The sequence below is a fragment of the Caloenas nicobarica genome, chromosome 9 (assembly GCF_036013445.1).
Source record: "Caloenas nicobarica isolate bCalNic1 chromosome 9, bCalNic1.hap1, whole genome shotgun sequence".
NCBI lineage: Eukaryota > Metazoa > Chordata > Aves > Columbiformes > Columbidae > Caloenas > Caloenas nicobarica.
This window is the reverse complement of record NC_088253.1, coordinates 17,877,479-17,902,944: the sequence shown is the minus strand read 5'-3', so window position 1 is coordinate 17,902,944 and position 25,466 is coordinate 17,877,479. Positions and strand designations below refer to the sequence as shown.

Below are 25,466 nucleotides of genomic sequence, written 5' to 3'. Positions count from 1 at the left end.
CCGTGCGGGGCCGGGCCGGGCCGTGCCGCGCTGTGCGGGGCGGGGGGCCGGGCCCGGCAGCCTGGGAGATGTAGTCCTCGGCCTCCCGCCGCCCGACGGGGCTTGTGGGACTTGTAGGAGGCGAGCGGGGCCGCGCCGCGACCACCCGGCGCAACGACATCCCCGGTATCTACTCCGGTATCCATCCCCGTACCCACCCCGGCACGCCAGCATCCCTGATAGCTACCCCGGTATCCACCGCGGCTCATCGGCATCCTTCGTATCTACCCCGGTACCCACCCTGGGACATCGGCGTCCTCTCGTACCCACCCCTGCGTATGGGCATTCCCCGGCACCCCGAGGTACCCACTCTGGTAACCCCCGCGGTGTCCACTCCGGCACATCGGCGCTCCCCGGTACCCACCCGGTGCCCACCCCGGCACATCGGCGCTCCCCGGTACCCACCCGGTGCCCACCCCGGCACATCCACACCCCCCCGATATCTCACCCCATTGCCCATCCCGGTGCACCGCCTTCCTCGGTACCCACCCTGGCACTCACACCGGCGCTTCGGCACCCCCGGTGTCCAACCGCGCACCCACCAGCCGCCCACCCCGGCACCCACCGGTCACCGGCACCCACCGCCCGCACCGGGGCACCCCCACTCCCCTGGAGAGCCCTTGGGAGGAGCTGGGCTGAGGCCGGGCGGGCTCGTGACAGGGATAGCGCGGGGCACTTGGGGGTACGCGCGGCCGCCGGCAGTCGTTTTGGGGCAGAAGAACGTCAAAACCTCTATTCCTCCCCTGCAAGCCCCTCGCCGAGGGGACAGCGCCGAGGCAGGGGTACACTGTACCTTTAAGCAGCCCGGGGCCTGTCTGTCCGCGCAGTGCACGCTGGGAGATGTAGTCCCTCACCGGCGAGCCGCCCACAGTGGGCGCGGGGGCGCTGGCGGGGCTGGACTACACCTCCCAGCAGGCACCGCGCCGCCCAACAAAGGGACGAAGGGCAGCGTGGCCGGGCCGGCGCAGCGATGGCGGCGGAGTGGAGCGTACTCCTCCTCACCTGCCAGCGCGGCGGCTGCGTGTCCGCCTTCCAGCGAGGCAAGCGGCGGGGCTGGCGCTCGCCCTCTCCCCCCCGGGGCGGGGCGGGGGGTGCCAGCCCTCAGCGCCGCCGGCCTCTCGCTTGGCAGAGCTGGAGGCCCGCCGGCTGAGGGGCAGCCTGGGCCCGCGGCCCCCCCCGCTCCTCCTGGCCGTGGAAGACCCGTGGGCCCGGCTGGGCAGCGGCGGGGCCACCCTCAACGCTTTGCTGGTGGCGGCCGAGCACCTCAGCGCCCGGGCGGGCTGCACGGTGAGTGGCCTGTCCCCGGCCGCGGAGGGGCTGTGGTGGGCCCGGGGGGGCGGCTGCCCCGGCCGCGGTGACTGTGCCCTGCTCTGTCCTCCCAGGTGGTGACCTCCGATGTCCTGCGGGACGCCCGGATCCTCATTCTGCACATGGTAAGAGCCGACCTGGGACCCTCCAGCACGGAGCCACTTCACACCCTCTCCCTCCCTGTGACCCCCTCCTTGTTCCCCGTACCGCCAGGGCCGTGACTTCTCCTTCGACGACTGTGGCCGGGCGTTCACCTGCCTGCCCGTGGAGGACCCCAGCGCCCTGGCTGAAGCCCTGGTCTGCAACCTGGACAGCCTGCTGGGGACCATGACACACCGGGTCTGTGTGGCCTGGGGGACGGGGCACTGGGCTCGTGCCGTGGGATGCTTGGCACCCCAGCATGGGGGTGGGTTCGGCTCCCCATGAAGCTTTCGGGGTGCCTTCAGCAGTCTCCCAGTAGGGTGAAAGGGTGGTGGGTGCCCCACAAGGGCCGGACCTGCCCTGTGCCAGCCCAGGGAATATGGCCCTTCTTTCGGCAGCTCTGTGTGGGCTCCCCGCCTGGCGTGTGGGTCTGCAGCACTGACATGCTCCTCACCGTGCCCACGGTACCAGGTGAGTGGGCACCAGCCTTGCCTCCAGCCCCCGCTTTGGCTCAGGACAGGAGTTGGAGCTTGCAGTGGCACAGCCGGTTCAGCCTGTGCTGTGCCCCCATTTGGGTGCATTTTCTTGGGTGTTGCTGATCTGTGTGTTGTTGGGAGCATCCGTTGTGCCCACAGCAAGGTGTCCGAGGCTGGATGCTGCTGTCACCGCCTCTGCAGTGAGCCCAGTTTTCAAGCAACCGTGCCCAGTGGGGGTACGCGTGCTGCCCCAATGGGCACTGGTCTCTATCCCTTTCTCCAGGGATCAACTGGGATAGCTTCCAAGGTGTCAGAGTGATTGCGGTGCCCGGGAGCCAGGCGTATGCCAGGAACCACGGGGTTTACCTCACCGATGAGGAGGTCGGTAGCAGCTCCCCCTTCAAGGGGCATCCCTTGGAGGTGCAGGGGTCCGTGCCCCTTTGGTCCCTCAGGTGCTGAGGTCCCAGCCCTGCCGCGGCTGCTTGGCTTGGGGCTCTCTAAGGAGCTCATCTGGGTGTTCTCGCTGTCAGGGGCTGGTGCGCAACATCATCTACAAAGGCACGGAGGCCCAGATCCAGCAGTGCGCAGGGCCTGACGGCACCGTCCCGCTGGTACGGCACAACTTGGGCGTTGGTGGCCCTGCCAGCCCCATCTCTCGTGTCACCATGGCCATGGCCTCAGCCCTGCTGTGCTCTGGCAGGTCTGTGGGGTGGTTTTCTTCTCCTCGGATGCTGCTGAACAGCTTCTGGCCACCCACGTCGTCCCTCCCCTGGATGCCTGCACCTACATGGGGCTGGACTCGGGGGCACCACCCATCCAGGTGACAGCCCTCTGTGGGGGACGAGACCCCTCACCTCACAGGTGTCAAGCATCTCTGTAGGGCCTGTTTGTCCCTGTACCGCCAGATTTGGGTGGAAGAGGTGGCAGGAGGGGAGCACCCAGCAGCATGGTGGGGGTCAGGGTGGCTGCTCCAGCCAGCCCGGCTGCACCCAACAAGTCCCTTCTCTCCCCAGCTCTCTCTCTTCTTTGACATCGTGCTGTGCATGGCAGAGGGGATGACAGAAGAGGAGTTCGTGAAGGGTGGTGGTGATGCAAGCGTGAGGAGTGCCCGCTCTGTCCTATGGACAGCTCTCCGCACCTTCCCTCTTAGCATGGGTGCGCAACACTCTGACCTGCATGTGTGACATGACCCATCCCTGAATCCCCTTCCCCTGCATGGAGAGAAATGGGGTGGCTGGGGCCTGGCACCCGGCTGTTTCTCCCTGCTACGGCGGGTCCCCAGGTCTCCTCAGCTCTTTGGCTGGGGATGTTCAGCCGAGCTGCCCTTGGCTCACATGGGTGTCAGGCACCCCCACATTTGCCATTGGGGCGCTGACAGCTCTCCTGCCTTCCTGCAGCCTGCATCCCCAATGCATCCTATGACTATATGACCACCTCTGCGAGTGACCACATCCGCAGCCTGACGCTCCTGCCCGGCTCTGCCAGCCACCTCCGCTTCTGTAAAACAGCCTATTCTCACGTGGACGTACGTCCTTCTGTCCCCAGCCTTGCTCGTGCACATTTTTTGGGGGTTGCTCCAGGCTGCATGGCTGGACCCTGGTCCCACGTGCCTCTGTGCCCCCGGCAGCAGCCCTGTCTCCTGGAGGATGGCTCTTCGGTCACCAATTGCCTGCTGGAAGGAGCTGTGCGGCTGGCAGCCGGCAGTGTCATCCAGCACTGTCACCTCCAGGTATGTGGCTGGGGTGGGAGTGACCCCGGGTCCTCAGTGCATTGAACTGGCAGTGGGGTGGGATGGCTGTGGCTGGGATGGGGGACCCATGGCTGTGAGATTTGGGGTGCCCTTCTTCCTGGCTGCCTTTTGGCTGGTGCTGGAGACTGTGGCGCAGTCAAGGAGAGGATGTTGTCACCTCTGGACTGTCCCTCCCTGGGGACCAGGGCAGACACTCTCCTTGGGGGCTTTATTGTGGCAGATCTGTGAAGGCTGTTACCTGGCCTGAATTTATGCAGTCCATGTCCCCACAGCCACATGACAAAACCCAGGGTGGTTGTCGCCTTCCGAGGTTGGGGGCTGGCTTTGGTTTGGGGGCTGCTGTGGGGCTGGCTGTGCCATGTCATGCCCTGTTGCCTCTTCCACAGGGTCCCCTGGAGATTGGTCCTGGCTGCCTCCTCTCAGGCCTTGCTGCAGACTCCTCGCCAGCCCTGCAGGGCTGTCCTCTGCGTGACATTGTCCTGCAAGGCCACCATGTCCGGCTGCGTGACCTGCCCTGCCGCGTATTCACGCTCACCGGCCGCCTTGACGATTGGCAGGTACAAGAGCAGTGAGGCAGCACAAGGCTCCCCATGAAGCCGAGGTGTAACCATCCCCTCCATCCCCCCGCAGAGCCCTGCTGACAAGGCCACCTACCTGAACATGCCCTGGGCTGAGTTTTTCCACCGTACAGGCATACGGTAAGTGCCACGTGCCAGGACAGGACAGGAGACCCCTGCTTCTCTGGGGATGGCTGTAGTGGGAGATGGCACAGCCACCCCAACCCATCCTGCCTTCCAGCTCCCCTCCTGGAAGGTGTCCCTGAGCCCTGGGACAGTTCTGACATGCTTTCCCTCCATCAGGGAAGGAGACCTTTGGGACGCTGAGATGCCGCGGAGGAGCCGCTGCCTGCTCAGCGCCCGGCTCTTCCCAGTGCTGCACGCCTGCGAGGTGCTAGGGCTGGAGGATGTACTGTGGCTGCTGGCCCCAGTGGCCAGTGAGCGGCTGGCGCGTTGGCGGGCGGCCTGGCGCATGTCGTGGCAGGAGCTGCTGCCCTGCCTGGACAGGGTGACTGAGCTGGGCACCCGCCGGGACCTTTTCTTCCTGCAGGGCCAGCACAAGGTGCGGCGGGTGCTGCTGGGCTGCCGGGACAGCAGCCTCCTGCCCCTCACCCGCAGCGCCATCCACGAGGGCTACCACGAGGCCGTGCTGGGCACGCTGGACGAGGGTGAGCTGGACTTGCTGTGTGTTACATCTCTTGAGTATCAGGGCTGTTTGTTTCTCCCCACCCCCTCTAATGACTCCCTGCTGCAAGAACCCATGGGGTCCCACCGGCAGGGTGGGTGCAAGCTGTCCAAGTCCCCTCACCCCTTGTTGCAGAAGTGGGCTGCTGTGGGGTGACCTGCAGCCTAGCCATGGCTTTGCAATCTCCTTTTATTTTCTAGTTGCCTCCACGGCTGGTGACGCTGGCATCGCAGCCCGGGCACTCGCCTGCATCGCTGACGTCCTGGGCTGCATGGCGCGAGGGGAAGGAGGCTTGCGGAGCGGCCCCGCTGCCAACAGGGAGTGGGCCTTGGCTTTTGGGCACCTGGAGAGTGGGGACATCGCTGGTGGTGTCCGGGAGCTGGCTGCTGAGCGGCAGAAGTGGATGAGCAGGTGAGGCTGGGGCTGGTGAGGGGCAGCTGCCCCGTCCCGGGCATCATCACGTGCAGGGGGCCATGCCAGTGGGCTCAGCATCCTTCTTTTCCCAGTCCAGCTCTGCTGGTGAGAGCGGCTCGGCATTACGAGGGAGCTGAGCAGATCCTTATCCGGCAGGCAGTGATGTCCTCGTGCCAGTTCGTCAGCGTGGGGCAGGTGGAGCTGCCACCCTTGGGGCACTGGGTGCAGGTGGCGTGTCCAGCCCGCCTGGACCTCTCCGGTGAGCGTGTGTCCCCCAGACGGATGATCCGTGTCTCTCTCCTGTGGTGCTGGGGGAAAAGGAGCTGGGGTGCTGCGGGGGGCTGACGGTGAGCGTTGGCAGGCGGCTGGAGCGACACCCCCCCCATCACGTACGAGCATGGCGGGGCTGTGGTGGACGTAGCGGTGCTGGTGGATGGGTGCCGGCCCATCGGCGCCCAGGTGCGGCGCATCAGCGAGCCGGAGCTGCGCCTCACCAGCCTCGGTGGGATGCCACAGAGCGAGGCGGCGATGGAGCTGGTGTGCCGGGAGCTGGAGCACTTGCAGGATTACTGCCAGCCGCATGCGCCAGGTGAGGTGTCACCATCCCCACAGCTCCCTACCTGTGATGTCCCCTTGGTGTCCTGACCCCATGGTACCAGCGTGGCCCTTTTTTCGGACAGTGGGGTGAGGGAGCAGGTAGCGCAACAGGCATCAGCTTTGCTTTCTCTGTGTGTTTTCAGGAGCGTTGCTGAAAGCTGCCTTCATCTGCACCCAGGTGGTGCAGTTCCCCTCGCAGAAACCACTGGGGGCCCAGCTGATGGAGAACTTTGGGGGCGGATTTGAGGTGCAGACCTGGTCCAAGCTGCCCCATGGATCTGGCCTTGGTAAATCTGCAGGGAAAGGGCTGGGGAGTCCCTCCCTGGTACCAGGGAGTCCCTCCTGCTTCCAGCACCAGGTTGGTGTGTCCTCCTCACTGCCCTTGGCCCTACTTGTGCTCCCTGCAGGCACCAGCAGCATCCTGGCGGGAGCGGTGATGGCAGCGCTGTACCGGGCGGCCGGGAAGACAGCCAGCACCCCATCCCTCATCCACGCCGTGCTGCACCTTGAGCAGAGGCTCACCACAGGTAGCAGCCGGGGGAAGCAGATGGCCTGTGGGGTGGGGGGTCTGGCGGTGGCGGAGGACCCTCTGCTCTGCAGGTGGCGGTTGGCAGGACCAGGTGGGTGGGCTTGTGCCTGGCATCAAAATCGGGAGGTCGAAGGCCCAGCTGCCGCTCAGGGTGGAGGTGGAGAAGATCCTGGTGCCAGATGGTTTTACCCAGACCCTCAATGATCACTTGCTGCTGGTGTACACGGGGAAGACCCGCCTGGCCCGCAACCTGCTCCAGGTAACACCTGGGTGCCCATGGGTGCCACAGGCTTTGGCCTCTGCTCCCCTATGGTCTTTGGTGCCCATCCCCTTAATTGGTGCAGAGCTTTCCCACCCCAATGGGAGCTGGCACCGAAGGCTGCAGCTGCGACACTGCTTCCCTGGGTGCTGCTGGAGCCAGCTGGGTGGTGACAAGGGATGGTCTGGCCTCTTGCAGGATGTGGTGAGGAACTGGTACGCCAGGCTGCCCTCCGCCGTGCAAAATGCCGACGCGCTGGTGAGCAACGCAGAGGAGTGTGCCCAGGCCTTGAGGCAAGGTGTGAGCCCCCTTCCCTGGGATGGGACCCTTTGAACTACTAAAGGAACACAAACTTTCCCAGGGAGGGTCTGTGCAGTCCTGGGGGAGGAAAAGGGCTGGGGGGTTGCAGACTTTTGCAGCTGCAGAAACCTCAAATCCTCCCCCCAGGCCTGGCATATTACTGGCAGTACCTGAAAACCAGCACATTACAGGCAATGCCCTAAAATTCAGGCTTGAAGGAAGACTTTGAGGAAGCGGGGGTTAGACAAGCTAAGTCCGGCTGATTTTCCACAGGCCATCTGTGATGGGGCTGGAGGCTGTGCCGAGCCTGTGCAGTGGATTCATTTGGCCTTTAGCTGCAGTAGAGGGGAAGCCGGAGCATTAAAGCACGGAAATTCTCCCCCTGTGGAGGATTAAAAATAAACAGCAATGTGATAGGGCTGGGTTTCCTTTCCAGCAGGCAGAGCTGGGAGGAACTGGGTAGATGAGAAGGTGGAATTTAGCTTGGGCTGAGCAGCTCAAGCAGATTTTACAGGCAGAGAAAGAAAAACAGGAGCTACAATACCAGTTTTAACTGCCTGAGCTGCTTAATAAACAGGCCAGGGAGATACAACAGCTCAGTTAGACTGTATTAGGTGTTTATAACTAGAATCTGGAGGAAGTGCATTAATTCATAGCAAGTAATGTGACAGGGAGGGATTACTAGAATGAGTGTTGGTCTCTTTTCCCAAGTAACAAGCAACAGGATGAGACGAAATGGCCTGAAGTTGTTCCAGGGGAGGTTTAGATTGGATATTAGGAAAATTTCTTCACAGAAAGGGTTGTCAGGCATTGGAACAGGCTGCCCAGGGAAGTGGTGGAGTCACCATCCCTGGAGGGGTTTAAAAGATGTGTAGATGTGGTGCTCAGGGACATGGTTTAGTGGTGAACTTGATAGTGTTAGGTAAGGGTTGGATTTGATGATCTTAAAGGTCTTTACCAATCTAAACGATTCTGTGATTCTAGGAGAGGCAGTGACAGTTTTCTGCCCCTTGGGCAAGAAACAGAGGCAAACGGTTTGCGATCTCCTCTCCCTTGCAGGTAACCTGCCGCTCCTTGGCCAGTGTCTGGAGCGCTACTGGCAGCAGAAGAAGTGTATGGCCCCTGGGTGTGAGCCGCTGGCCGTGAGGCGCATGATGGCTGCTCTCCAGCCCCACGTCTACGGGCAGTGCTTGGCTGGTGCTGGTGGCGGTGGCTTCCTTTACGTCTTGACCAAAGCCCCTCGGCAGAAAGAGGCTTTGCGCCAAATTCTAGCAAAAACCGAGGTGAGATGTGAGCTCTCAGGTGGTTTGCTGTCACAGGCGGCTCGCAGAAACTTGCTTTATCTAGCACAAGCACTAGGAGCACCTTGGAAGCAAGAACAGGTCCCTTGATGGCTCCTGCCCAAACCCTAACTTTTTTTTTTTTTCCTAGGGACTGGGCAACTTCAGCATCCACAGCATTGAGGTGGACATGGGCGGTTTCTCTGTGGATGTTGTGGGATGTGATCTGAAGGATGGTGCTCACTCCAGAGAGGACGTGGCTGTGTGAAGGTCTTCAGCCCTGACCCATTCCTGGCAGACGTATGGGGCAGAGGAGGGAGAAGTCTCTGCTGTGTTAGGGGCAGCTCCTTCAGCTGGCTCTAGCAGGTGCCTTAGGTCTTGACATGGCCTTTTTGTGCTGCTACTTGCCCCAAAAACCAGAGATGATGGAGAAGTTGTCACGAGCTGGGCAGGCAAAACCATCCCCAGAGAGTGGCCTTGCTGGAAGGACAGTGTACTAGGGCCTGCAGGCTGATTTTGGGGTTTCACTCCAGTTTTCATGGCTCTCCAGCGAGAATAGAACAGCACTTGTGGTGCTGCCTCTAGCAAGAGCCCTCCTGCTCTTCCAGCAGCCCAGGCCTGCGCTGCCCATTCAGCATCAAATGCTCCTACATGTGGAATCAAGTCCCTGACCTGTGCTGAGAGATGATTTCTGCAGTGAGTTACTAGTCCCTGCAGTCTCTTTGAATAAAAAAAAGCTTGTTCCCAGCATGTGTTTGGGCCGCTCTGTCCCTAGCTCCTCCCTCCTCGTGGGACAGCACTAGCCCAGCAGTGCGGGGGCAAAGCCCTTCTCGGGGTGGGTGAGGCAGAACTGGGGTGCAGAGGCCAGTCATCACCCTCTGCAGCCCTGGGGACAGAGGACAGCAGGGGAGCGCTGCCGCAGGGCTGGCACCAGGTATGATCTCAGGGGTGTTTGTACTCATGCTGGGCCAACGCCAGCTGGGGGGGAAGGTGGGAAGATCCTCTTGAGGCTGTGGCACAGGGTAGAAGCGGTGAATAGTTCTTGTCCCTCATCTCTTCAGCTCCCTCTGGGCTCACAGACACACAACTGAGATCGCTGCTCAGCCAGGTGAGGTTTATTCGGAGGGTAGCTGTACAGGGCACAGCGAGGCAGCAGGGACACAGCCCTGCTGCCTACAGCAGGTTTCTAGGGATTTTCCAAGCACTCTCCCCATAAGGAAATAATTCCTTTTCCCTTCTACACAATGGTCCCCATGGCGCCAGGAGAGCACCAGGGCTCAGGACGGGTAAGACTCCAGTAGCTGACCCTTGAACTGGTGGCAGAGAAGGAACATCACTGCAGCCAGCAGCACGGGCAGAGGTTGCTGTGCACCCATATTTGAACCATTCCGCAATGGCCCCCAAATTTCCTGACCTGTGGCCTCCCGCAGGGCACCAGGTTGAAGGGAGTTGGGAGCTGGCAACAGCTTGTCACTCAGACTAGGACCAGCTTGTCGCTCAGACTAGCACATATTTTCAGAAATAGTGTCACACTGTTCTCAATGTGAGAGATTCCTCTGCTGCCTTATTTCTGCTCCCACAAAAGGATGGCAGCTCTTCTTCCCAGGCCCAGGAAAGCCCTTTGCTCTGAGGAACATGAGCAGAAGGGCGGACATCACCCCATCCCCACACCATGTAACAGCCAGCCCCAGGGCAGTCGCCAGGGCTGCAGCTGTCCTGCCGTTGCCTCCAGCACGATGCTGGCCCAGGCACTGACTAACTACAGGCGCAGCCGCTTGATATCCTCGCTGCGGAAGTCGATTCTGAGAGCCAGGACCTGCCGGACCTCAGCAGGGGTGAGGCGCCAGGTGAGCGGGCCAGAGTTGGGGCCCCAGTAATCCAGGATCTCTGTCACCTGGAGAAAGAGGAGAGCTGCAGGGGACAGCTGGGCACCAACTGCCCTCGCAGGTGAGTTCAAAACTCCAGCTATGGTGATGGTATTTCTGCCACTAACCCCTGCAGGCAAACACCCATCGAGCACAGGGCAACTTTTCCAGCTTCTCCATGCCCCAGGGGATCTTATTTATGCTTGTAAATATCTTGAGGGTGGGTGTCAAGAGGATGGGACCAGATTCTTCAGTGGTGCCCAACAACAGGATAAGGGGCAATGGGCACAGACTGGAACGTAGGGAGTTCCATCTGAATATGAGCAGAAACTTCTTTACTCTGAGGGTGCCAGAGCCCTGGAACAGGCTGCCCAGAGAGGCTGTAGAGTCTCCTTCTCTGGAGACATTCAAAACCCACCTGGATGTGACCCTGTGCGATCTGCTCTGGGTGAACCTGCTTTAGCAGCGGGTTGGACTAGATGATCTCCAGAGGTCCCTTCCAACCCCAACCAGTCTGTGATTCTGGGATTCTGTGACTTACAGGTGTGACAACATCTGGATGAGCCCAATAAATCCATGTGGAGTCCAGCTGGGCCTCCTGCAACCCCCCCAATAAAAGCAGGCAAAGTGCAGCTCACCCTTTCCAGATTGAGGATGGTGGCCATCTGGGAAAGACGGGCAAACTTGTCACGGATAGTCCAGGTGGTGACTGTGGTGAGATAGGCTATGAGAGACCTCAGCTCCTTGTCAAACTGCAGCCCGCCAAGCTGTGGGGACCAAGGGAGCTCTGTTAACTCTTCATGCCGGTCAAACGCACATTTAATGCAAGTGACGAGGAGCAGGGGGAGGTCTCTGAGCAGAAGGGTTCCAGTTAGACCATTTCTTGCAGGTTAAACTGGCTTATGCTTAGACACACCTTAAAAGCCAGCCCCCTTATTGTTGCAAGCTCTTCCCAGCCCCATCACAAAATGTACCTTCTCCCTGTGCGCGCTAGTGCAACGTGTCCCTGTGCTGGTGGCAGAGCTTCTCCGAGGGGAATATTTGCCCATGCCCCATCCCTTCACTGAGGGTTTCCTGGTGGAGGGTTTGCAGTCCAGTCAGACCACAGTGTCTTGCTTACCCTGCTGAAGGTGGATTTGAGCAGCACTTTCTCCAGTTCGATGGCTATGAGACTGGTCATGAGACCAGTGAGGGTATCGTAAATCACTGGAGACAGCCCAGCCTGGAAGCAGAAACCTGTGTCATTCTTGTCAGGAACAACTGAGCACAGCTCCACAAAACCCAAGCCTATGAGAGCTTTCAACTGAAGACCCATCACTTGTGCACTCAGTGAGTGGAAAGCACCAGCAAAAGTCATTCAGGTATATAGGGCCTGCAAGCGGGCTTTGAAAATTATAGGAAAAGGGGTGATTGATCTCTAAGAGCCCTGCAAGGCACCAGGGGACATCTCTGTGTGCCGATCCTGAGCAAGGGAATAGTTGCGAGATGCTCCGTGGAGGATTGCCAGGCTGCCGCGTCCTCTCTCTCACCTTGAACTCTGTCATCTGCTGTTCCAGATTGACAATGAACTGCTGGACCCACGGATCGTTAGCTTCATAGTCGCTGAACTCTTCCTGACATTGAAATACAAAAGAGGGTTGTTTATGCGGCCTGAAGAGCAGCAAATGGTAGAGGACAGGGAGGGAGGACCCTCCTGGACCAGCACTGCACTCCTTCCATTTTCTTGAGCTCCTCTCCAGCCAAATGCCCCTTTCTAGGCTCAGATGCAGAGCAAGTTCTGGGTATTTTGCTGTTACTCTGTGCCAAGGAAATGGGGAGAACCAAAAGGAATGAGACAGCAGTTGCTCTGACTGTGCTGCTGGGCAGAGGATGGAGAGTATGGCAGTATGGCTGGAAGCAGAGAACACTGAGCCTCACCTCCTCGATGTTGTGGGAGACGGAGAGGAACAGGTTGATCCAGGGCTTCACCTGGGGTTTGATGGCCGTGCTGTTTAGCTCGTTGAGACCTTCCTGAGGGGGACAGGAAGAGAAGAGAGTGACTGAGCACAGTGAATGTCCAACGACACACAAACCCTGACAGTCAGGCTATTATGATGCTGCCTCACACCCTCACCGCAAGCTGGGGAAACCGACCCACAGACTTGTACAAGACGCTGAACCCACAAGTCCCAGATCCCACACTCCTCTGGCGCTGGAGAGCTCTGAGTACACCACGACAATCAGAAGAGGAAGAACGTTGGCCCAGAAGGTGCCATTGCACTGACTTGCAGCCTAATCTGAAGGGTTGGTGCTTCCCCTGCCTGCAGCTATAGAGGTTTCCTGGCAGGAGAGAGGTGTTCGGTTCACATCCCAGCAGGGAAGGAATGGACACAAACACCAGCCAGGACACTGTGATTGGACTCAGCTGATGCCTCCCGCTTCCAGTGCAGCTTAGCTCAGTAGGAGAAGCTATAAGGAGAATAAAAGCTGTAAGCACAGTTAGTTCCCTGAATTAATCATAATCCCAGCACATGCCATCTCCCCCGAACAGCAGGTTGTCGGCAAAGGCTGTTCTGTCCGCTTAGATGCTAGAGAGCTCTCTGAAAGCCCTCTCCTGCCAACCACCCCCGTTTGGCTCACCAAGATGTCAAGAAAGCTCCCTCAGCATGGGAGTATTCAGGTAGCGATACTGCCTAACATTTGATGAAAGTTCTTAACTAAAATTGGCATTTCTGCACAGGTCCTGCTGGCAATTGCCCTTTTCCAAGGCAAATTCAATGCGTGTGTGACTCAGGCAGTGCAGGAGCTTGCTGCTCAGCTTCTTGATTGCTTTGCAGCCAGTTTTAATTCTGCACTAGCACTAGACTGGTGTTTTACTCCTTACTGATGAGCTCTTTGGTTTCGATACTGACCACAAGCCTCAAGAGAGTTTTCTGGCAATATTGGTCTGAAGGCATCTGGCTGCGGTGAACTGCAAAGCCAAACAAAAAATGGTCTGGCCCTCTGTGAAGTACAAAGCTGATGGCAAACCTCGTTCAAAATATTCTGTTTTGCTGTTTCTTTCCACAGGAGATAGCAGGTCTTCCTGCTTATGCCAGAGACCACTGAAATTTTAGGGTGACAGGCCCCAGCGTGCCACGTGAGACAGTGGATTTAGCCAGAGAGCCTCTCCCCCATGTTGGGGAGTATTTCTTTCCGGGAAAGGAGGAGACACCTGAGAGAGGAGCAGCTGCTTTGCTACCAACAGCCCATCTGCAGTGTTACCTAGTGAGGTTCTGGACAACTCAACAACATGCTGTGCCACAAGGGAGAATGGAGGAGATGGAAATGCTGTTCATATTTCTTCTCCTGAAATGCTTAACCAACAACTCTGTGCTGAGTGAGGACAAATGGAGCTTTTGGCTCTGCAGCTGCTTCCAGTGCTTTTTATGCAGCTGCCAGCTGGTGTGGCTGTGCAGACGGGCTGGATCTGTTTCCATGCCTCAAAGGTGACCGATTTGCTCCCTCCTGTTTCCCTACCCAGACGTGGCTCAGGCCTTGGGCTGAAATGATTCCTGCCTGAGCTCACCCTGCAGACACCAGTGCTGGAAGACAAGAGCAACTCAGCAAGACGCTCACCTGCAGCAGGTCCCGAAATTTGTTGGAGACGGCAGCCATGTCAGCGAGGCAGCTGTCAATCTTGGCCTGTGCTTGCTCACCCCCGAAGCCTTGGCTAAGCAGTTTGCTGCAGTCACTCTGCAGGGAAAAGATCCGTGACCAAGATGCAAATTAATAAGCTGGACAGTTTCTGTCTCTTCATGTTTCTAAGCTCTGGCTGCCCACCAGCATGCTCGCAGGCACCAAACTCTTGCCCCTGTGAAGGTGGGGGCTGCTGGCGACAGGACAGCAAGAAAGGCAACTGGGGGCTATCTATCTAGCCCAGCACCGGAGAACCACAACCATCCAATGATGCACATTTTATTCCACTTGCTCCTGGCCTGTGCCAGGCTGGTCAAGCTGGAGGAACTGGTATTTCCAGCTACAGCAAGTTCTGCTACTCATGTATCAGCCGGAGATTGCTCTGCAAGCTCAAAATTGCCTTCCTAACGCTGGAGGGCAAAGACCTCAGGAATTTCAGCAGAGCGAAGTCCAGGTGGTTTATTTGACCCACCCCCAAGGGAGGATACTACAAATTTGATTAAGGAAAAAAACAGTAAATAATCCAGACTGCACCTCCAATGTCTTCTTTAGGGTCATGATGTTTTCACTGCAGACCTCCACATTGTTTAAGGTCACCTGGAAAAAACAAACAAAAAATAAAACAAACCCAAGTAGAATTCATTGGATTTTCACAGCACCTCAGCCCCCAAATCCTTCTGTTTTCTCCATATATGTCACACTACAGGCTAAAATGCAAATATTTAAGTGGACAAAGGTGCTACTGTGTGATCAAAGTACTGCAGATTCATGGAGCTGCACAAAGCCGAATTACAGTAACGAAGCACATGTGCTGAACCTGCAGCTAGTACAAAGTCTGAGTTTACTTCACTTCTTTTCCTCATCATTGTGTTCACGATGTTGCGGCAAAACCCCACTTGTAGGTGACTGGTAGAAGACAGGACATACACCCAGCTTTCTGTGACAGAATGAAGAACAGAGCAGGAGCAGCTGGAGGTGATGGTTCATACGCTGTGTCCAGAGATGCAGGGGAGGCCGGGAGGCAGCCGTGTCTAGGCAGGAAGAATCAGCACCCCCTCCTGCCAGATGAGTATCTGTTCTTCACCGAACAGACTGTTCTCTACCTGCTGAAGCTGAACTAAATGCCAGTATAAGGCTGGGGTTTGTGCAGACAGGGAAATGAGGCAAGCTGACAGGTGAGTGAGGAATTCCAGTGGGAGAACTGACGTTTTGACTTTGCTTCAAAAAATGCAGAAACCTGTAACCAAGAATTTAATGAAATGGAAGAGTTTGGTCCCTCTTGCTTCCTTTGTTGCCTTCTCTCCTTGTACAGCAAAAGTCCCAAAGACCCTCTCCAGCACTGTGTGTTCACAGCAACTTCCAGAGAGGGAGACAAGCCAGGGTGAGCCAGCCCCTCTCCAGGCCTCTCAGATCCAAAGTTGCTCTCCCAGTGAGATCTTTTCCACAATGCAAGGTCTATGCAGCATCCCACTGTGGGGAAGGATGTGTTACGCTGCAGATAACAGCAGTGACAGCCCTTCAAATGCTCTCCAAGGGGTCTGTAATGTTCGCTGCCATGTTCTGGCCTGCTCGAGCGCGCAGGGTGTTGCAGTGCTGCTCTTTGGAGAAGGCAACAGGAGGATCTTGCAGGCCAAGCCGAGCAGACAAACCTGCTCTGATGGAAACACTGATCTGGTAAGCGAGAATGAAGGAGCCCTGAGCTTGGGCCACGAAACTTTCTCATCCAGAGGAAGGTACGGATGAGATCTCTCCTACCACCTTTGTGCAGAGCCTATGAAGAACAGGATTGACGGATGCCTCAAAAAAGCACAGACCCTTCCCAGCCCAGAGGGAATCATCATCATAGCAGCCCAAGAGGCAGTCACAGGATTGTGCTTGGACAAGGATGTTGTGGAAGCCCTACAAACATGAGGTGAGGCAGAAGCACCTACCAGACATCCAAAGCCAAGCCACCCATCACACCTGAACAGGTATTTGGGTTCTCTGAACATGTGATGGTCACACCAATCCTGTTCCCAAGAGCTGCCCATTGTCTTTCCCCTCACCCCAAATCATTCTACACCAGAACAGCCACCAAACTCACCAGAAAGGACTGCTTGGCCTCATCGGTGCTTTCAATGCCTTTGGTATCGAACTTGCCCTGCTGCAGGCTGCTGTGCATGATGTTCACAGCACTGGTCACCCCTCTCTGGAAGTCCTGGAAGGTTGTGGCTGGAAAGCCCTGCTTCAGCTTGTTGTACAGAACCTCCCTGTGGGGCAAGCAGAACATACCAGGGCTTAGAGTAAATATTGCAGGTCACAGCAGAGTTGTGCTCTGTGACAAGAGAGAGCACTCTGGCTGAGCTGTGACCTGAACAAGGTTAAGTGGAATTTCATGGGGACAAAAGAGGGTGAGCAAATATCTCCTGACAGCATCTTAAGGACAAAGGCTGAAAGAAAAACACAATCACCCAGTTCCTGAGCTTTCCCAAAAAATCCTGCCTGCAGCTGTCTGCTGTCTTCACAGTCCCTCACTTCCATGTTGGGATGAAAAACAGTAGCAGGACAATTTCTGTAGGTGCACCCCAAGTTCAAGTCACAGCAGAACTAAGCAATCTCACAGGCAACCCACACAACAACTAGGAGTGACGGTGTACCATCAAGCAGGGTGGAACTCCAACACTATGTGATGACTCAGTCTCAGGGATTTTGGGCCATGAGGTTGCTTTTTCTTTTTTCTGTCTGTCATACAGGTGACCACCACTACCGCAGAGAAAAGCACATCTGGCTCCAGCCTCCCAGCCCACATCTGTGGCTGCCTCCTGCAAGCATCTTCCATGGAGATGAGAAACCAGAAGTTCAAAGACGGAGAGCAGAAGGAAGAGCATCTGAGAGCAAACACTGTTTGCAGAATGTGAGGTGGAGGCAAGTTACAATGAACCTGGAGTATTTTCATTACCTGAAGTCAGACTCCAGCTCAGTGGTGGAGTGGTTGATCATGGCACAGAGACAGTCAATGCTAGAGCTGGACAGAGCACGCCCAATGCACTTCTTCACTATATAAAACACATCATCCACCATGCTGGAGGTGAGCTGGCCCTTCTCGTAGCTGTCCATGGCAACGGCCTGCAAAGAAATCTGTCTCAGTGCCCTGAGCTCAGCGAGCGAAGGTGCCCCCTCAGACCAGGAGTTGGACTTGACCATCCTTGTGAGTCCCCTCCAACTCAGGACACTGTGATTCTGATTCTGTGATTCTGTGAGACCAAACCGCCTGCCTGTCCCTTTCACCCTGAGCTGAACTTTACCATGTGTGGGAGGGCGCCACTCATCCCAGTTTTCAGCAGCCCCCAGACCTGGAAGATCTGGCTCAAGGGTATGTTTGAAGTCAAAGTTCAGAAACAACCACTTGATTTTCAAAGCAAGGGAAACAAAAGACTTTCCTGACAACAGCAGACTTGCCATGTACTCATGTCCCTCCCTAGGGACACCCAGCAGAGGACTGTGGAGCAGACGCAGAGCTCTCAGCTGCTGGCAGAGCACAGGCGACTGGCAGCAGCAGTCTGAGCCCTACCTTGTTGACCGTCTCCCTCATGAAGTATTCCTCCATGGTGATGTAGTAGCCAATGAGCTCTTGCATGGTGCGGCTCAGCAGACAGTTATTGAGGAGCTTGTCCAGGTATTTTTGATGCTCTACAAACAAACAAACAAACAAAACAGAACTATCAGGAGGGCCCAAATGCCAGAAGGCAGTTCCACCTAACCCGCTTGCTGCCTGTCTCACAGACATTTAACAGACACATGCCTGCAAAGCCCAGCCTTGGAATAATCACAGGTCTCGATTATGGAGCTGAAACATCTGAGCCTGTTTTCCCTGTGACCTCCACCTTTAGGATCTGTGCCTACAGTGACGAGAAGCCCCTTCCTTTCTTTGGGGACCTTGTTTATTATGCTCTGCAGTCATTCCTAAGGTTGGTTTCCCTGTTAGAGGGAACAACTTGATCTGTTGGGACTAGAACATTGAACGAGGAATATTCCTGCACCAGTCATATCAACTGCTGATCAAGATCCTTCTGAGAAGTTTACCCTTCTATGTGCCCTCCTCCCTAGTCATACGTTTCCTGAGTGTGGCTTGCTCACGCAGGCATCTCATGTGGCAGCCGCAGAGGCTTTTTCCTAACAGCTGTAGTCATGAACCGCACAGCTTTCCAAGAGGCACTAAGATGTACCAGAGTTTGAACAACCTCAGTGCAGAGGACCGTTATGGTAGGACTTTGTCAAGAAGCCAGTGCTGCAAACAGATTTGGGGAGGCCAGGCTGCACAATCCTCTTCCACAGAGTGCTCCCAAAGTGTCTTTGCAGATTCTGTGTCACTCTCCTCTGCCATTAACTCAGATATATTTCCACTTCTGGCTCCAAGGAGCAGAAGATCTGCAAGTATTGGTATTCAAGGTGTTACCTTGCTTTACCTCCTCCGAGGCCATGGAGTCTCCCACCTCAAAATCGGATATTATTCGTCTCTTGATGAACCTCAAGTACAGCTCACTGCGGGCGTTCATCAGGGTGACTTCTGTTAAAATAGGGTCAAGTTCCCTGGAAGGGACATAGCACAAATCAAGGTGGCAAAACTATAAAAGGAGAGGCACTAATTTACCTCCTTTAAGTATTGTTTTCTCTGTTCTCTTACTATGAGATTAAAACTGCCCCTTTCCATCTGTCCCGTTGAGTGGCAAAGCTCAGCAGAATAACTGGTATGTGCAAAGAATGCACACACAATCAAAACATCCTGAATAAATCATTACGGAGAAGCTTCTTTTTTCCTCATGGATGTGAGAACAACCACATTAAAATCCCAGCAGTGAGGACTGAAAGACTCTAAGCAACCTGATCTAACTTCAGAATTAGCTCTGTTTTGAGTGGGAGGTTGGACTAGAGACCTGCGGCAGTCCTCAGCTTTGCTGGGATTCTGTGAGTCCTACATGGCTAATGTTAGAAATGCCAGGTCCCTGCCACCTCCACATTTGTGCTCATGAGCACAGATTCATTTGTTTCTCTGAAAACGATGAAGAATCTGTTTAAGCTCAACAGCTCAGGAAACATGAGACCAAAAAATCATGTGACAATGCAGAACACAGTGTTTAGATCAGAGATGACTATGAAAAAAAGACTGTCAGATAAGCAGCTTTTTCACCAGCGTGCATAAAAGAACTTACAAATCCTGCTGAAAGCCTCACAACACACAAGTGGGACAAGGAACCATTACTCCTTATTTTACAGATGAAAAAGCAGAAGCTCAGAAAACCTGGGATGCATGCACAGTTACTCAGAGCAAATGGTAAGTGGATCTTTTGTATTTCTGCTGAAATAATTAGTCATGTAGGCTCACAGGCAGACGTTGCTTGAGGAATGTTAAGTTTTCTTTAAAGCCATGTTTAGAACTCATGCAATGCCATAAGCGCTGGGTGCACTTTCAAATTGCCTTACTTTAGGGCTATATAAATACTTAAGATAAAAAGGAGGGAGATTGAAAGCACTTGGGCTCATTAGCAAGAAACTGATGTTAAGAGTTGCTGCAGCAGCAGTACAGACTAAATAGGACCCAAAGATCTGTTCCTGATTCTGTCACAAATTATCTGCCCAGGGAGCTGCTCCATTTCCTGGGCTCTGAAGACCATACTCTGACCATCAAAAGGTGGGCACAAGCAATTAAAGTCTCAGTCCTCTGTGTGCAGTGATACTGTCAGCACTCCAGCAACGTTTAGAGCAAAGGCTTAAAAGTAACGAGTAAGCAAAATAAACCACCACCACAGAAGCTGCCTTTACATAAGGGCAGTGAAGGGCCGTAACAATTGGATTTTATGCTTTAGTAGTCACAAACCATCTGGAAGACCAGGAGAGTTATCTAAATGCTAAGTAGTGTTAATAACAGCTCAAGAGTGGAAGGTTAGAGAGCAAAAAGAGGTTTTGTTTATACCTTGGTTCAATCTTCTCTGCAGAAGAACTTCTCATCATGCTATTCTGAACTTGCTGAAACTGCAATCACCAAAAAAAAAAAAAAGGGAGAGTCATCAAAGTCTTTGCTGATGATGTGGAGTTAACAGTCCCTTCTTGTGCTGTAGCCTAAGGAGGTGCTTACAGGGCGGGGGGTGACAGGAATGCTTTGCAGGAAGCACAGAGAGAGGGTCACCTCTTCCTCCAAGGCAGAGCTCAGCCTGGCAGTCACAGCTGCCCAACGTTGAACAGACAGAAGCAGGAATGACAGCACCTTCGGACCCACAGAACCCTATGCCCAGGGTCCATTTACCATCCTCCCACTGAATCCTTCTCCGCACCAGAAGGGCTGGACCGACAGGCTGAACCCCTTCAGCCATCAGTGCAATGTTTCTCTCAATACACAAGGTCACACGTTGCCACCTCTACAGCAGTTGGAGTGCCAGGGAGCTGGATGGAGGCGGCAGTTGGCTGCATCAGGCAGCGTGACACCCCTCTTACCTGCCTGTGATAATCCCTCTCTTTGATGAATTTGTCCACCACTTTCTCCACCTGCCGGTCGCACTCCACTTGCAGGTGCTTGATGAGGTTGTACAGCCTCCCCGGCCCGTAGTAGGTCTCCACGATGGGCTGGTGGGTCTCTACAACACGAGCAATCCCTGCAGGGAGAGGGGAAGCACAAGAGAGAGACTCAAGCAGGAATACCCATTCAGTCTGGACCCAGAGCAGAGCTACACAGGTCCACATGACCTAACAAGGGATTGTTCACTCCACATGTGAACAGTTTAGACTCTCTAGACACTCTCTAGTGCCTCACTGGAGGTCTGTTATCACCCCTTGTCCCATGGCACCTTCTCTCTGCATATGACACCTTCCATCCTCTCTGCTGTTTACTGCAAGGCTCCTGGAGTAAAACTCGTCTCTCTTCCTGAAGAGAGCTCCTGCCATGCCGTGTGTGCCGGCTGCCCCAAACTCAGCAAGATACAAGCTATGAAGCTTCCATGGGTGAAAGCCACGTGAGCCAAACCTGGCAGGTGACATAACTGCCATCCAAATTCACTCTCAGCTTTCAGCGCCTACCAGGTTACAGGAGAAGAGCAGTGCTAGGAAAATCAGCCTAGGGAAAGTTCTGCTCTTATCTGTCACGCAGATGCCTAAGAGAGTGTGAGCGAAGGCAGGACCTCCTTAGAGAAAAAACGCATCTCCAAGGACATATCTATCCAAGATTGCATTCTTCTCAAACCCTCTACTCCAAGAGTTAGCAATGCTCCCCCTCTTTTGATGCAACTGCCAAGAAAGCCTCAGCAGCTCTAAGGACCTTCAATAGCAGCAAGGGTGCCAGGCTGGGAGAGTGACTTGGCAGTGGTGCAGCCTGGAGTTACAGCAGACTTAACAGAGAAAGCAGTTAATCACCATGGAATCTCAATTATTGCCTTTGGCGACATTCCCACAGAGCATTCATATTCCCTTCCCTCTCTGCTTTTAAGCTCCCATGGTCCTGCTTGAAGAACTAGGCCTGGAGGCATCAACAGCTGCTCAGTCTGAAGGGATTTGATTTGTTTGTCTGGAGAGCTGCTTGTCTGAAAAAACCTTCAGGGAACACCCATTTGTTTTGAGGACACAGAGAACAGGAAGAGTCTGAGTCCTGGAGGAAGCCAACAAATCCTTTGCAAATCTATTTCGTACCTGCGCAAGCTGTACACAGAAAAGCTTGCTTATGTAATGCCCTCTCCTGGCTGGGAAAAAAGTCTGCTAGTTGTGTCCCTGTCCCTCTAACGTCACACTCCCACAGCTCAAAAGGAACGGAGGCATTTTGTGATCTCCTGGAGCTAAAATTAAAAGCATTTAAGTCGGTGGACAATCTCATCACAGACTATTTTCAATCCATCAGCAAAGAGGAAAGGAAGATCACCTTCGAAGAGAAGTGTCAAGGTGTCTGCAAAGATGACAGCAGCTCGACGATCACTCATGTCTGTCCCCATTACCAGCTGCAGGTTCTCCTCTGCTTTGTTGGCCACCTGCATGACAACAGGACCTGTCAGGTGGTAATGCTCAAAGGTATCCTGCATCCCACCAGTGCAGCTCTGTCCCCTGCCCTATAGAGCTTTTGCTGGCTCTCCCATTGCAAGAGCTATTGCTGTTGTTCCTCCTTTGAACAGGGATCCCTCCCCTCTCTTGTGGAAAGCTCAAGGAAAGACAGAAACTTGTTCTTCTCTTTCTAGACTCCCTTGTATGAGCTTTAAGCACAACAAGCAAAGCACAGGAGGAGAAGCCAGGTACCCAGTGGGGTCTGTATTCACACAACAGAAAGACCATCCCAGGGCGCAAAACACAGGGAGAGAGACAAACTAAGGCTAGTGCTGGTTTCTAAGTTCACTGAGCCAGAGCCAGGATCTCCCTCTGCAACATCTGTTGACAGAGCCTGGGTTTTGCTTTCCCCTGGAAGAGCAGACGGGTCCCGGGATGTTTCTCAGAAGCCATTACCTGCTTGCACAGGTACTCCGAGAACTTGCTCAGCCCCTCTTCATGTAAGCCCAGCAGAGGAAAGATCTTGAAGAACCGTTCCACCTGGGGCAGGTCTCCCTGCTTCATGGCTGCGTCAAATTTCTCTGTGACAATGGTCTTCAGGCGCTGCTCTGCTTCCTGCAGGAGCTTCAGGTTGGCATCAATTATGCCCCCTGGTCAAAAGGGCAAAAAAGAAAGGGAAAAGTGACAGCACAATGTTATTACTGTACCAAGGGCTACCTTTTTCCCAGCAGAGAGGGGATATGTACATATCAAGGACATTTCTTTATTGATGGGGCAATTTACTCCTTCATTTCCACTTGGTAGCACACCGTAACGCTGCTACAGTTCTCCCAGACAGAGCCTTCTCCCTCGCATCTTTTGTCCTGCACATTTTGTCCTTCACCTAGTTGGCACCTGAAATGCTTGTAAAGCCATGTGCCAGAAACTCTCCTTTCAACTAATCATAATTCAAACCTAAAACCACTTCAAAAACGTTCATCTCTATGTCACTTTATAACATACTAAGATCTTTGGCTAGCACTGCATCTTGAAATCATGCAGCCTTCAGTTATCTTTCTGGAACGGTGACTTACAAGCTTCTCCTCATGACCAGTACCCACCTTCCTTGCCCTGACGACTGAGCTCGATCACTGATTTGTCCAGAGACAGATAGCGATGGATATGAGCTGCTGCTTGTTCATAATCTTCGTTTCGCAGGGCTGTCTGAACTCCATCCATGCAGAACTTCAGGTCGAGGATGTCGTCAGCTCTCTGAATGGCCTGATAGAGTCGGTTCTGCAAGAAAGGCGACCAGTAAGACTTCCTGCTGCAGGCTGGACCAGGGAACGAGAATTATGAGGAGAAGACAGAGAATTACGAGAAGACAGGAGAAAACAGACTGAAGCGATACTTCTCTACGCAATAAACAACTATGTAAGCAGAAAACCCAAACTAGTTAAAAAGTCATAAGACCAATGACTCCGAAAGATGAACAGCAAAGCTTGGATTGAACTCAGAGGCCACACTCCACTTTAACAAACAGGCAGAGACCAGAGACACAACCACACATCATCTGTTTCGATTTAAGCAGTGGTGCTGGGTGCTGGGACTTGACATCCCTCAGTCTATCTCTGTACAAAGAGTATGACAGCCTGGATTCCTGACCACTCCTGGGTGAGAATGACCACCTTCACTGTCCTCACCACTGCAATAGTTGACAAACCAGTGCTCATGAGGACTAATCCCAGCTTATTCACCATGTTCTACCAGGAGCCGCATGGACAGAAGGGGATGCTGGAGAACCAATTGCTATATGGACAATCATATGCATTATTTACACTTGTACCCTACAATATCCAGGAGCCCAGAAAGATTCTGTCACCTTACAACACTAGAAAATGCTAAAACAAGAAATGGAGCAGTTTCCAGCCCACCTGTCCACTGAAGAAAAGAGCATATTTCTCTGTTGTGCTGTGTGCACATGAGCAGACAGAATATGGATTCATGGTGACAAATCCCGAATGCCCCTCAGTCTGGTTACCTTGGCAAGGTCGAGCTGGCGGACTTTACTGCTGACGTTCTCGGCCAGGTTACAGGTGAAGGTGATCATCCCCGCCAACTGCTGGGCATCCCCCTCGATGAGCTGTAAATTAGGGCTGGAAACACAAGCGAATTGAACATGAGATGAAAATATTAAGTAGTCGGATAGTCTGCAACAGCAGGATGGCTCTTCCTGCAAACCCAATGGCTCCTGTCAGCAACAGTAATCTCTCATTCCATGCCTCTCCTACAGGAGCAAAGCATCAAAATCAAACAGGCTGCTTTGGAAGAGGCTGCACAGACTGGTGACTTTCTGATGCCCACATAGGGTATGAACGAGCCACCGAGACTTAAGGATACTCCCCACTTCCAAAGTGGAAGATGGAGTTTGTGAACTTGTGCTCCAAACTCCTACTAGACATGGGGCCACGATGACTTTCCAGGCTGCCTGCACAAGCTCACCACAAAGAGGCAGTAAAATTTGTCCATACCTGTAAACAGCCTGACAAAAGACATCTGATCCAAGCACTGAAGCTGAAACCTAGCAATATGTGGGGTGAGACCTCCAAAGAACTGCTCCACCTACACTAAAATTAGTTGGTCACTGTGAGGGTGCAGCAGTTCCCTCCGTCAGTGCTGCTGGGATGAACCAGGAGCCCAGGGATGAGGATCCAACTACTCCTCCCTACCACAAACTGATTTGAAGTCTGACATTTTCTGCAAATTAGTGTGCTTCCATCACAACACTGGAATAGATTTCACATCGTGAGGTAAGCAGGGAGGTACTGAACAGCACGCAGGAGCAGAAAGAAGGGGAGCGGGTGGGGATCACTGACCCCATGCGATGAAGTGCAATCATCTTGTTCTCTATTGTGCTTTGCTGTTCCAGGAGGGTGTCTAGCTCTTCCTGCACGACTTTCTGAAAGAAAAGGACAAAGGCAGTGTGAGCTCAGCTCTCCTCCAGGCCAGCGACTGGTCACAGACCGTACATCCGAGTCAAGCACACGCAGCCAGCAAGGCGTTAGTGCTTCTAAGAGTTCACAGGACAATTAAATCCTTCCTGAGCTCTCATTTTAATCCTTCAAATATTTCTATTCGTGCCATTTTGAAGCATCAGTTATGCAAACCTCGCCACACAACTTTTAAGCCAGAGAACCCACGAACTCCTCCCCTGGCCGAGCTTTCAGGGCGTGAGGGCCCTGAATCCGCAGAGTGCTCTCGATTGAGGGACACCAGCTCCGCGGGGGCGGCTCCGTCGCCACCGGGCCCGGTCGAGCCCCTGTTTGCTCTCACTGCAGAGGGTCCCAACGACTAAGGAAGTCGCTGCAGCGAGGCACCCGCTGTCAGCACAGCAGCGGGCTGGAGCAGCGAGGGACCCCGGGGACCCACCGGAGGCCCCGCCGCCTCACGGGCCCGCCCCCACACACGCACCTCCTCCTCACACAACCGGCTATAGGCGGCCTCCAGGTCCGCCAGGTCGGTGAGCGACTGAATCCGTTCCATGGAGAGGGCGGAGGCAGCCGAGCCGCCGCTCTCCCCCCCCGGCGCCCTCGGGCCCGGCGCCGTGGCCGCCGCCATCTTGCGATGCAGCTGAC

The 25,466-nt window shown here is 54.6% G+C and overlaps 2 protein-coding genes across 4 annotated transcripts; one reads left to right on the top strand and one right to left on the bottom strand.

The window, feature by feature from the left end:
- Positions 1–925: 925 nt before the first annotated feature.
- FCSK (fucose kinase) lies at positions 926–9,082 on the top strand. 3 transcript variants are annotated; one of them, XM_065641078.1, is made up of 24 exons: positions 927–1,079; positions 1,169–1,326; positions 1,422–1,472; positions 1,561–1,686; positions 1,887–1,959; positions 2,248–2,345; positions 2,495–2,575; positions 2,665–2,784; positions 2,978–3,119; positions 3,362–3,489; positions 3,592–3,693; positions 4,101–4,271; positions 4,345–4,412; positions 4,575–4,662; positions 4,822–4,939; positions 5,157–5,367; positions 5,463–5,629; positions 5,732–5,959; positions 6,111–6,254; positions 6,375–6,494; positions 6,568–6,755; positions 6,954–7,053; positions 8,115–8,338; positions 8,487–9,082. In XM_065641078.1, exons 1-24 carry the CDS (start codon positions 1,010–1,012, stop codon positions 8,601–8,603), a joined length of 3,093 nt encoding a protein of 1,030 aa, XP_065497150.1. In that variant the 5' UTR covers positions 927–1,009; the 3' UTR covers positions 8,604–9,082. The 3 variants fall into 3 exon arrangements, with proteins under 3 accessions (XP_065497151.1, XP_065497150.1, XP_065497149.1); XM_065641077.1 differs by having other exon boundaries at positions 928–1,079; positions 4,575–4,939; XM_065641079.1 differs by lacking the exons at positions 8,115–8,338; positions 8,487–9,082 and having other exon boundaries at positions 926–1,079; positions 4,575–4,939; positions 6,647–6,755; positions 6,954–7,046.
- A 362-nt stretch (positions 9,083–9,444) lies between these two features.
- On the bottom strand, positions 9,445–25,464 carry COG4 (component of oligomeric golgi complex 4). The gene is made up of 19 exons (XM_065640600.1): positions 25,303–25,464; positions 24,708–24,790; positions 23,873–23,987; positions 22,953–23,127; positions 22,309–22,502; positions 21,737–21,842; positions 20,326–20,483; positions 19,808–19,866; positions 18,293–18,426; positions 17,408–17,526; positions 16,796–16,962; positions 15,941–16,106; positions 14,392–14,454; positions 13,798–13,914; positions 12,118–12,210; positions 11,730–11,813; positions 11,321–11,422; positions 10,839–10,967; positions 9,445–10,229 (listed from the first exon to the last, which is right to left on the bottom strand). Exons 1-19 carry the CDS (start codon positions 25,447–25,449, stop codon positions 10,095–10,097), a joined length of 2,346 nt encoding a protein of 781 aa, XP_065496672.1. The 5' UTR covers positions 25,450–25,464; the 3' UTR covers positions 9,445–10,094.
- Positions 25,465–25,466: the final 2 nt, after the last annotated feature.